Below are 10,825 nucleotides of genomic sequence, written 5' to 3' on the forward strand. Positions count from 1 at the left end.
ATGCAAACGTGCACAGGCACATTATCCGCACACAGCTTAGAAGTGAGTTCATAAGAGAAATAGTGAGAAATGTGCTCCCTTCTGTGAAAGACTGTTCCTCATTCACTGTGGCTGTGTCTACACTGGGCCACTTATTCCGGAAAACCAGCCGCTTTTCCGGAATAAGCTGCGAGCTGTCTACACTGGCCCTTGAATTTCCGGAAAAGCAACGATGCTCTACTGTACAAAATCAGCCGCTATTCCGGAAAAACTATTCTGCTCTCGCTCGGGCATAAGTCCTTATTCCGGAACACTGTTCCAGAAAAGGGCCAGTGTAGACAGCCCAGTAGTCTTTTCCGGAAAAAAGCCCCATCGTGAAAATGGCGATCGGGGCTCTTTTCCGGAAAAGCGCATCTACATTGGCCATAGATGCTTTTCCGGAAAAAGGGCTTTTCCGGAAAAGCAGCCTGCCAATGTAGACGCTCCTTTTCCGGAAAAACTGAAAACGGAATAGTATTCCGTTTTAAGTATTTCCGGAAATTCATGCCAGTGTAGACACAGCCTGTCACTGTAAAAAGAAATTGTTCTCCAACGTCTTAATAATCCATATATTTTCACTGATAATGGGAGTGTAATTTTTCAGCCAGAAAACCCATCATGTAGATGAATGGGGCTTAGTAAAAAACAATTTTATTTTTCTCTGGGAAAACATCATTTGCAACAGCATTTTCTATTTGTGAAGAAATTTCAAATGAAGCACACATTTTTGGGTCCTTTCACATTGAAATTTTAATTTTAGTTTTCAAAAGTGGAAACATCTTCAAAAATTCAAATATTTTATTCACCTCCCCCTTTGAAAGCACTGTTTTAGCCACCCAACCTGCCCAGCTTTTGGCCTGCTTAGTTTTCAACAGAGGTAACCCCAACAGGGCAAAAACACCAGGGCTACATCTAGACTGGCATGATTTTCCGCAAATGCTTTTAACGGAAAAGTTTTTCCGTTAAAAGCATTTGCGGAAAAGAGCATCTAGATTGGCACAGATGCTTTTCTGCAAAAGCACTTTTTTCCGGAAAAGTATCCGTGCCAATCTAGACGCGGTTTTGCGTAAGAAAGCCCCAATCGCCATTTTTGCCATCGGGGCTTTTTTGTGCAAAAGTTTTTAGCTGTCTACACTGGCCCTCTTCTACAAAAACATTTCCGGAAAAGGGCTTTTGCCCGAACGGGAACGTCAAAGCATTTGTGCAAGAAGCACTGATTTCGGACAGTAGAACGTCAGTGCTTTTGCGCAAAATCAAGTGGCCAGTGTAAACAGCTGGCAAGTTTTTCTGCTTTTGCGGAAAAACTTGCCAGTCTAGACACAGCCCATGGAGTCTGCTGGCACTTTAAAGACTAGCAGGTTTGCTGCCAGAGAACTCCTTGTTGTTTTTACTGAAATAGCGTAGTACGGCTATCTCTCTGAAACAGGACAATTTGTGCAGCTGCTGTAGGTATCCTCTGCCCCAGAGAAGGCTGGTTACTTAGGCCTTCAAAGCCTATTGCAGTAATTGGAAAGATGCCGGTTGAGCTGTGTGAGCTCTGGAGCCGGTCCTTAATGATGGTATCACTGCTAGACATTGCCATGACAAGATCTGAGTTAGAAATCTGCTCTGATTTCCTTGCTCCTAAGTCATGAGGGGCTAGAGAGTGCTCCAGAGACAACATGAGTACTCCTTCAAAAAATAAAAGAAGTTACATTCTGGGGGGTTGCAATGCCATGTTTGCATCTGCATATGTACAACTTTATAAAATGTCCCATAATTCACTCTGTGTTCCTGTCCTCTGCTTTCCCCGCTCACACTGTGTGATTTCAGAAACAGCTAGAAACTGAGAAGCAGAAAATTGTGTCTGAGTTTGAGCAACTGTCCAAGTTTCTGAAGGGACAAGAGCGACTCCTGCTGGCCCGTCTGGAAAAACTGAAGAAGGAAATTGAAAAGAGGCGGGATGAGTATGTTGCTAAACTACATGAGGAACTGTCCTCGTTCAGTTCCCTGATCAGCGAGATGGAGCAGAAGTACCAGCAGCCAGCGATAGAATTCATGCAGGTGAGATGGTGTTAGAATGTTTCTCAGGCAAAGAAACTCCTAATTCTTCACTTTTGGAGAGCAATGGGGAAAGTTCAGAACATAGAGTATTACTAAAATCGATCCTAGTTTTCCTTAAGTGCTTGATAAAAAAAAAACCCATTAAAGTAAATGGAAATATACTTCTTGTGTACAGTTGACATTGGATCAGGCCCTAAATGAAAAAAACCCTTTTTGAATTTTTATGGGACAGGACTCTTCCAAAAATGGCAGACTCCAAGCTCTGTTCTCCCTGTCCTATTAAGCAAGACCAAAGGGAAATTCAATAGAATTAGAAGATGAATTCAAATGTGAACCAACGCACACTTTTCCATACATCACCAGATTAGACAGTCGAACTCATTAACTGTGGGTGCTGTTGAGGCCAAACATTTGGCAAAACTAAAAAAGGGATCGGATATTTATATGGATAACAGGAATATCTAGAGGGTTGTTAAATCTCAGGCTTTATTGTTTTAACCAGTCAAAAACTATTAGAAAGCCCAATATCTTACAACTTACTCAGAAGCATCTAGGACTGTTGTAACTAATATCTGCTGTGGGCAGCATTCGTCTCTCCTCGCGTCCCCTGCATTGAACCTGGGTAGAGGATAGCGACTCTGCACCCCAATCCCATTGTTCTCCCTCAGCCCTGACTTCCTGTGGCCACCAAGAAGCTCATGGGATGGACCTTGAGAATGGTTGTGGGAGAGCAGGGAGAGAGTTTACAGCCTGGGGGCGGCACGGCCTGGGGCAGCCTTCCGTCGTGATCCCCTGCCGTCTGCAGGGGGGTCGTTCCCAAAGCCGGGAGTATTCGGGAGATCTTTGTTCCACATATCACCCGCCTGAGCCCTCTGATTCCATGTGCCCAAGGGGGTTACACACCGAGCTAGTGAGCTCCATAGACAGACTCCCTGGGCCCAGATCCTGCACTTGCTGCCCTTTTCCACGGGATCGAAGGCAACACATTGAATGGGTTTGTTTGTGTTAATAAATAACAAATCATTTCAATTTCACTGTGAACCCCCAACGGGGAAAACTGAATTTCCTCTTCTCTGCCTCCTCTAGGACATCACAGGCACCTTGCGCAGGTAGGTGGCTCCTTCTCTCTCTCTCCCTTTCACTTCCCTGTGCAGGGAAGGGATTTTAGACCCGCGACGTAGCTCCCCGGGGTCCAGCAGGGCAGAGTGTGGGACTGGCTCCCAGCTGGAGAGTTGGAGTCGACTGGCAACTAGTCACTAAGCAATTGGTGTCTTGTTTCCTATCACACAGTGATCTCTGTCACTGTGCCTGGCAGACACGCCCTGCTCTAAGGCCTTTGGCATGTGCTTTGACTAGTAGCACTGTGGTAGTGCCTGAAGGCAGAATGCAAAATCAGGTTGGCGCTGATGCTGGGCGCTGCACAGACGCAGGAAGAGACCGGCCCTGTGCCAATGAATTTACAGTCTAAACAAGGGTATGTCTACACTACCCCGCTAGTTCGAACTAGCGGGGGTAATGTAGTCATCCGCAGTTGCAAATTATTTGAATTTCCCGGGCTTCATTTGCATGAAGCCGTCCGGCGCCATTTTTAAATGCCGGCTAGTTCGGACCCCATGCCGCGCGGCTACACGCGGCACAAACTAGCTAGTTCGGATTAGGCTTCTAATCCGAACTAGCTGTACACCTCGTTCCATAATTAACCTGTGGAACTCCTTGCTACATGCTATTTCTGAGTTTCATAGATGCATAAAGTTGAAGGCCACAAAGGACCATTGAGATGATCACATTGATCTCTTTTATCATAGCACAGGCACCACCTTTCTCTTTCCCCTGGGAGTGTCCGACTCTAGCTTTGCCTCAGGCTCTGGCCCCATTCCACCCCTATCTCCAAGATCCTGCATCTCCTCTTCCTGCCTTTGTTCCACCTCTTCCCCTTCAGCACCTCCTGCCGGCTGAGAAACAGCTGATCTCCATTGGGGAGAGGGCATGTGGGAGGCTGAACGCACCTTAGGTAGGAGCTGACTGGAGGAGTCTGAACACCTGTTATTTTTTTCCATGGATGGTCCAGCCCCTGAGCATCCACGGAGTTGATGCCTGTGTATCACAGCCCTTAAATTCCACCCAGTTATTCCCGCATTCAGCCCAGTCACTTGTATTAACTAATTCCTAGCTTGGGTTGGCTGAAGCACCTTGTGGAAGCCCTTCAGTCTTGATTTGAAGACATCAAGTGACAGCAGCAGAAACTGAAGCTCACTGCAAGTCGGGGGTGGGAGCACTGGTGCCCAAATCATTGACCTGTCTCTGTTCCCTATCTTCTGCCAAGACCCAGCCAGCGTCTTCCCCCAAGACCCCACCTCCCGCTTGCTTCTTCTCTGTCCTTCCCCCGCATTGATTGCCTGTAAGGCAGATAGAAAGGGAGCCTAGCGCTCCCATTTCTAAAAGTGACGGGGCCATGGCCTCCCTGTTCTAGCACCTCTGTCAAGACATGGAGTATCCCTCACGTCCCTTGGCAGTTTCTTCCCATGGTTAACCCGCTGGTGGTATTTATACGCCGTGTTCAAGTGCCACAGTTCTCTCAGTGTACGGTAATTTTTAACCAACCCTCAAATGAGTTTCAGGGCTCTTCCCTGCACCCTCTCCAAGTTTTCAATGCCCATTTTAAAATGGGGGCACCAGAACTGGGTGGAGTTTTCCAGTATTGGTCTCACCAAAATGAAGGGGAAGCTGGTCATGCCCCAGCTGGTAGTGAACCTATTCATGCAGCAACGGTGCATTTAATCCTCCATGGTCTGTGGAATTACAACCACTCACTGTGATACAATTCATTTTAGTGAAACACAAACCTGAATGAACTCCATCGCAAGTAACCCGGGGTTCTTCTTCCTCAGATGTGCGAGAGAGAAGTTTTACACCCCAGCCTTTTCTTCTGATCTGAAATGGGAATCGTCTAAAAAAGCTGAATCCCTGGAAGACATAATGAAGAAACTCAAAGGTACTAAACTGTCCCTTTGGGAATTTTCTCACCTGTATCATACTGATAATTGACAGAGCGAGGGGACATAATTGTGAATGGAGACAGTCTATGAATCATTTGTAACCCATGAATTCCCTACTCAGCTCTCAATATAACACGTATGCACTGGGTTGGGGTATTAAATTCTGACTCCCTGAGGGTTTTCCTTTCGTAGCAGGTATGAACATTTACCTTATGTCTGGGTTGTTCCTGCATTCCCCAAAAGTGCAGACAATGGGGGCACATAAAGAGCTCAAAAAGAAAAAAGAAAACCTTTGCCTCTATAGGCCCTGGTAACAAACCTCCCACCCCCCTCCACCCGCCAATCATAGTACACAGATTTTGGGGAATTGCTGCCACCATTGAGTGACTTTTATCCCTAAAAAACAGGGGTGAACACTTGAAACCACCCCGAGTGGTACCCCAAGGTCTTTTGACCCAAAAGAGCTTGAAAAAAGAAAAATAAAACACACAAGCTGCAGCCTCTAGTAGCTGACTTCCCGGTCTAAGGCATGCAGATACGTACAGACAGACAGACCTTCCAGGACACAAGAATCAAATCGTCACCTTAAAAAAAGTGATTTTTATTACAAAACAAATGATAAACTTGGTAACGTGTATTTGGTTCTTAGATGTTACAGAGCAACTAAGGAAAGCAAATTAAAAGAGAGAAAAATCTCTGGGAACAGTCTCTGGAAGAGAGGCAGAGTTTTACACAGAGCAATTCAAACCAAACCACAAAATAAAGAAAAATTACCTGGAACGAACTAGATTCCCTTTTTCCTTTACTTCCAGTCTTCTCTATATTCAGTCCACTTCCATGCCCCGAATTCCTTGGAGGCATGATAGTCCTGCCTGGGTTTAAATCATTTTGTGTCTCTCAACACCTCAACTCCTGTCGTGGAACGAGGTGTACAGCTAGTTCGGAATAGCAAGCCTAGTCCGAACTAGCTAGTCCGTGCCGCGTGTAGCCGTGCGGCACGGAGTCCGCACTAGCGGACATTTAAAAATGGCACCAGCCGTCAATATGCTAATGAAGCCCAGGAAATTCAAATCCCGGGCTTCATTTGCAACTCCGATTGCCTACATTACCACCCTACTTCGAACTAGGGGGGTAGTGTAGACATACCCAAAGAAAGCAGGTAAGGAATCTTATAGGTTTAAATTTCAGCACTCTGTCTTGATTGGTTCTCCTGGCTCCCTGGCCAATACCTGTGCTAGCTACCTGAATTTAATCCCTTAGTCACCAAGTACTGGTCAGCTCTCCTTCTGCCCATTACACCTTAGCTTGAGCTTCCTGCTGAATTAACTGTTTTTGAAGCGTGTTTGTTTGGATTGTTGTCTGCAAGTCCTTCTGGGTCATAGCCCTTCTCTTGCTTTCGAGCAGGGGTGGAGAACGTTTTTTCTGTCACAGGCCTTTTTCCCAAAGACAAAATCAATATTATTGGTGCTTCACCCAAGGGAGTGTAGAAGAGGGGGGAGAGGACACAACATGAATTAGGACCACCAAATTCAGTAGACAGCTTCATGGAATCATAGGGTCACAGAACACGATAAGTGGAAGGGACCTTGAGAGGTCATCAGGTCCAGTCCCCTGCCCTCACGGCAGGACCCAGCACCGTCTAGGTCATCCCTGACAGATGTCTGTCTAACCTGCACTTGTCCTTATTCCATTTCATCCTATTTACCTCAGACCGTTTCTCGTTTCCCAGATCATTTTGAATTATGACCCTATCCTCCAAAGCACCTGCCGTCCCTCCCAACTTGGTATCATCTGCAAACTTAATAAGAGCACTCTCTATGCCAATAGCTAAATCATGGATGATGATATTGAACAGAACCGGTCCCAAAACAGACCCCTGCGGAACCTCACTTGTTATGCCCTTCCAGCAGGATTGTGAACTGTTAATAATTACCCTCTGAGAATTGTTAACCAGCCAGTTATGCACCCACCTTATAGTAGCCCCATCTAAGTTGTATTTGCCTAGTTTATTGATAAGAATATCATGCGAGACCGTATCAAATGCCTTACTAAAATCTAGGTATACCACATCCACCGCTTCTCCCTTATCCACAAGCATTGTTATCCTATCAAAGAAAGCTATCAGATTGGTTTGACATGATTTGTTTTTTACAAATCCATGCTGGCTGTTCCCTATCACCTCATGATTTTCCAGATGTTTGCAGGAGAATTCCTTAATTATTTGTAGTGGGCGCACCCACGCCTCCTTTTAGCTGGCTGATAGCAAGCAGCAGTTCAGCCCCTGCTTACACTTGCTTCATTATCTTTCCTGGCGTTGAAGTAAAGCTGACTGCTCCGTAGTTTCCTGGGCTGTTCTTATTTCCCTTTTTGTAGATGGGCGCTAGATTTGCCCTTTTCCAGTCTCCCTCTTTTCTTGACTTAAAGCAAGGTGAGGGGTTGGCTGGCTGAAATGGGATTGTTTCTCAGAAAACCATACAGGAAGGAGACAATCATTAGACAGGCGAAGGGGGCTGGGTGGAGGTGCACCCCCCCTTCTGGGGCTACACCAGCTCTGAGCCTCTCACCGCCCCCCAGGCGCTCTTTAGGGAGGGCAGATGGCTGAAGCCGGCTCCCTCCCATCTGATTTGTACAGGGACGTTGCTGGCTGTTTGCCGTCACCAGGGAGCTGGGGAAAGTGCTGTTTGCTGGCTGGGGAGCGCAGGGGGCAGACGAGCTGTGCGCTTTGCTCTCACTCCCTGACAGGGATGGGAAGGGGAAGAGCAAGCAGCCCTGGTAGGACTCTGTGGCCTCTCTGCCCACACACAGACGCGCACACACCTGCCCTGGACCCCTCCTTAAAGAGCTGAGCACTGCTGGGTAAGTGTGCTAGTAACTTAGTGCACTTTGTTTTCTTTTCATTTTTCTTTTGTGCTAGAACGTTAATAACGTGACTGTTCATCAACACGACACTGAATCTTTTTCACTCGTTTCTTCTTTAGACACACTGGCGTCTAGACTGCCATTCCTCAAAGGTAAATTTCTGGGATCCAAGGGGGGGTCTGCGTGAAAACTTTCCTATGAAGTATGGTGGCTCATCGGCAGCACCATAGCTCAGGTTTTCTGGCCGTTTTGCATTAGGCGGGATCTGAACAGCATATTAGCAGTGGCTACACAGATCTTTCCTAAAACCAGAGAAGTAGATTCTTTTTGGTATTATAAAAAACTTAAACAGCAAATAATCGTATTATAAGTTAGAATGTCGATGTAGTGGTTGGGCAAATCAGAGGGGCTGGGTGGAGGAGAGGAGGCCAGCAGGGTATCTCCTTAGAAATCTACAAATTTAAACATGAGTCTTTTGGAAAATCAGAGAAGGCCGTCCCACCTCACTTGCATTGCACGTGTATCACATCCCCTGGGCATATTATTACTATTAGCAAATGCATGAGTGCTACAGTAAGAAAAAGGACAAAAAGTCAAACAAAAGCCCTCACCCCCCTTCTAATCACCATTAACAGCAGCTCATTGTGGCTTTAACACATAATACATGGAGAGATACCTATCGCATAGAGCTGGAAGGGACCCCCCCCCCGTCTTTCCCCAAGCCCAAGACTGGAGGGGCTGTGAGTCTGCCAGTCAGACTGTGGGGTGGGGGCCTGGCTCAGCAGAGCCGATCCTGCCCCTGCCCCTGGTCTGGGTGAGTCCCCCGGCGCGGGGCTGAGCTCTCAGTGCTGCTCCCCGGACAGAGCGGGGGGAAGCCTGGAGGGGGAGATGCCGGAGTCACTCCCAAGCTGGGGCAGGTTCTGTCCCGGGCAGGATCGGACCCTCCCCCAGGCCGCACGCTGCCCCTCACGCTCGGATTCTCTCTCCCCAGCCAACGTGACTCTGGATCCAGACACGGCCCATCCCGAACTCGTCCTGTCGGAGAATCAGAGAAGCGTGAGATGGGTACACAGACGGCAGCGACTGCCCGACACCCCGGAGAGATTTGACACAGAGCTCTGTGTGCTGGGCCGGGAGGGCTTCACCTCGGGCCGCCGTTACTGGGAGGTGGAGGTGGAGGGATGGGGTCTCTGGTCTCTGGGGGTGGCCCGGGAGTCTGTGAGGAGGAAGGGACGGGTCGACTTCAGTCGTGAGCAGGGGGTCTGGGCTGTGCAGGGCACAGGGGATCAGTGCTGGGCTCTCACTGCCCCTGAGCAGCACATCCGCTTGCCCCTGCACCGATCACCCCGCAGGATCCGGGTGTATCTGGACTGCGAAGGGGGGCGGGTGGCACTTTACGATGCTGGTAGCGGGGAATCGATCATCACATTCCCGCCGGCCCCTTTCACCGGGGAGAGAATCCATCCGTTCCTCCGGGTGACTCACGGGGATTCCCTTTGGTGCTCACCCTGGCAGCTTTCCCTGTGCCCCTAAGGTGCCCCCTCTATCCCCATAGAACGGGCTCCTCTCGCCCCTCTCCCTCACCTTTGTGAGCGTGTGTGCGAGGAACAAAGGCTGGAGTTTTCAAAAGAACCAAAGTGAGTTAAGACCCCTCGATTGTCAATGGAACTTGTGCACCTAAGTGACTTTCAAATGCACCAATATCCTATGTGCCACTGGGTTCGTTAGTTTAAACCAGTTAGTGTATTTTCTAGAATAATGATTTTTCCCACTGCAGGCAAACTACTTGTGTTCTCCTCTTCTCCTTGTTCATGTCCCCAGTGGATTTACGTGCAAGGGTAATTTGTCTGTTACAACTTGCTGGAACATTCTGGTTTGCTGTGTGAAGTGCAGTTTGAGACAAAAACAAAAGTCGGGATGATACAGCCTAGTTGACAAGTCGACTATCCAATCAGGAAATGTGATCGGATAGTTAGTCGACTAGTGAATCCTCCTTCCCCTGTGCTGCCTCTATCAACAGAGGCAGCAAAGGCGGGGGGGGGAAGGGGAGAAGAAGGGGTCGTTCAAAGTGGCAGCTGCTGCTTTGAAACCCCAAAACTGCGTTTCAAAGGGGCAGTGGCTGCACAGCTGATCCGCGGCTCATCTGTGCGGCGGCTGCCCCTTTAAAAAACTGTCCCTGGAGTTTCAAAGGGGCAGCGCTGTGGAGCCCGGGGTCAGCTGGGGACTCAACAGCTGGCACGAGGTTCCGAGAGGCATTTCCCTAGAACCTGGGATCATTCCCCAGCTGACCACAGGTTCTGGGGAAGTGCCACGCGGAACCTGGGGTCAGCTGGGGAGCCCCCACCTGATCCCAGGTTCCGCTGAAATGCAGCACAGCATGGAGACCCCTGCTGACCCCGGGCTCCATGGCTTTGAAATGCACAAGAGCTGCCACTGGGGACTCTTGTACATTTCAAAGCAGGCACACACATGCAGCCCCAAGTCAGCGGGACTTCCCGCTAGCCCCAGGCTGCAGGCGGAGTTACGCATTCCTCCTTTGAAATGTACAAGAGCATCATTGGGGGCTCTTCTACGTTTGAAAGGAGAAATGCAGAAGTGCCTATCGACAGGCAGCCCCCAGCTTGCAACGTGATCAGTTCCTGGGGAAGTGTCACAAGTCGGGCTGTCATAACTCGAACCCGCATTTACGATAGGCATCATGCACTGTCGTAAATGCGGGCTGAGAACACACGTCAGGGGTTTTCGTCCCTTCCGCACTTAAAAAGACTTTTGTAAGTGCGAGGGGTCACAGCTCAGAAGATCGCATCTCCAGGGTTTCCCGTACTTGACTAGTCAATTAACCGCAATTTAACATCCCTAAACAAAAGGTTGGTTTCCTCGTGGCATTTGCCCAATAAATTTAAAACAGA

General features: G+C 48.5%; 1 protein-coding gene across 4 annotated transcripts in view; it reads left to right on the forward strand.

Moving 5' to 3' along the window:
- The window catches only part of LOC102445187 (zinc finger protein RFP-like), a 397,132-nt gene extending 387,125 nt beyond the window's left edge, over positions 1–10,007 (forward strand). The window contains exons 3-7 of one of the 4 annotated variants that reach the window (XR_016347294.1): positions 1,831–2,061; positions 3,148–3,170; positions 4,950–5,053; positions 7,972–8,068; positions 8,908–8,948. Coding sequence is in view for 3 of the 4 variants with exons in the window: in XM_089770706.1 (XP_089626832.1) it covers positions 1,831–2,061; positions 3,148–3,170; positions 4,950–5,053; positions 8,036–8,068; positions 8,908–9,449 (933 nt within the window). In the remaining variant the exon portion in view is untranslated. Of the gene's footprint in view, positions 1–1,830; positions 2,062–3,147; positions 3,171–4,949; positions 5,054–7,971; positions 8,069–8,907 lie in introns of all 4 variants that reach the window. The other 3 variants (XM_089770706.1, XM_075913464.2, XM_075913463.2) reach the window with 3 other exon arrangements.
- The last annotated feature ends 818 nt before the right edge of the window (positions 10,008–10,825 follow it).

This window comes from Pelodiscus sinensis, chromosome 19, assembly GCF_052426305.1.
Source record: "Pelodiscus sinensis isolate ZL-2025 chromosome 19, ASM5242630v1, whole genome shotgun sequence".
Taxonomy (NCBI): domain Eukaryota; kingdom Metazoa; phylum Chordata; order Testudines; family Trionychidae; genus Pelodiscus; species Pelodiscus sinensis.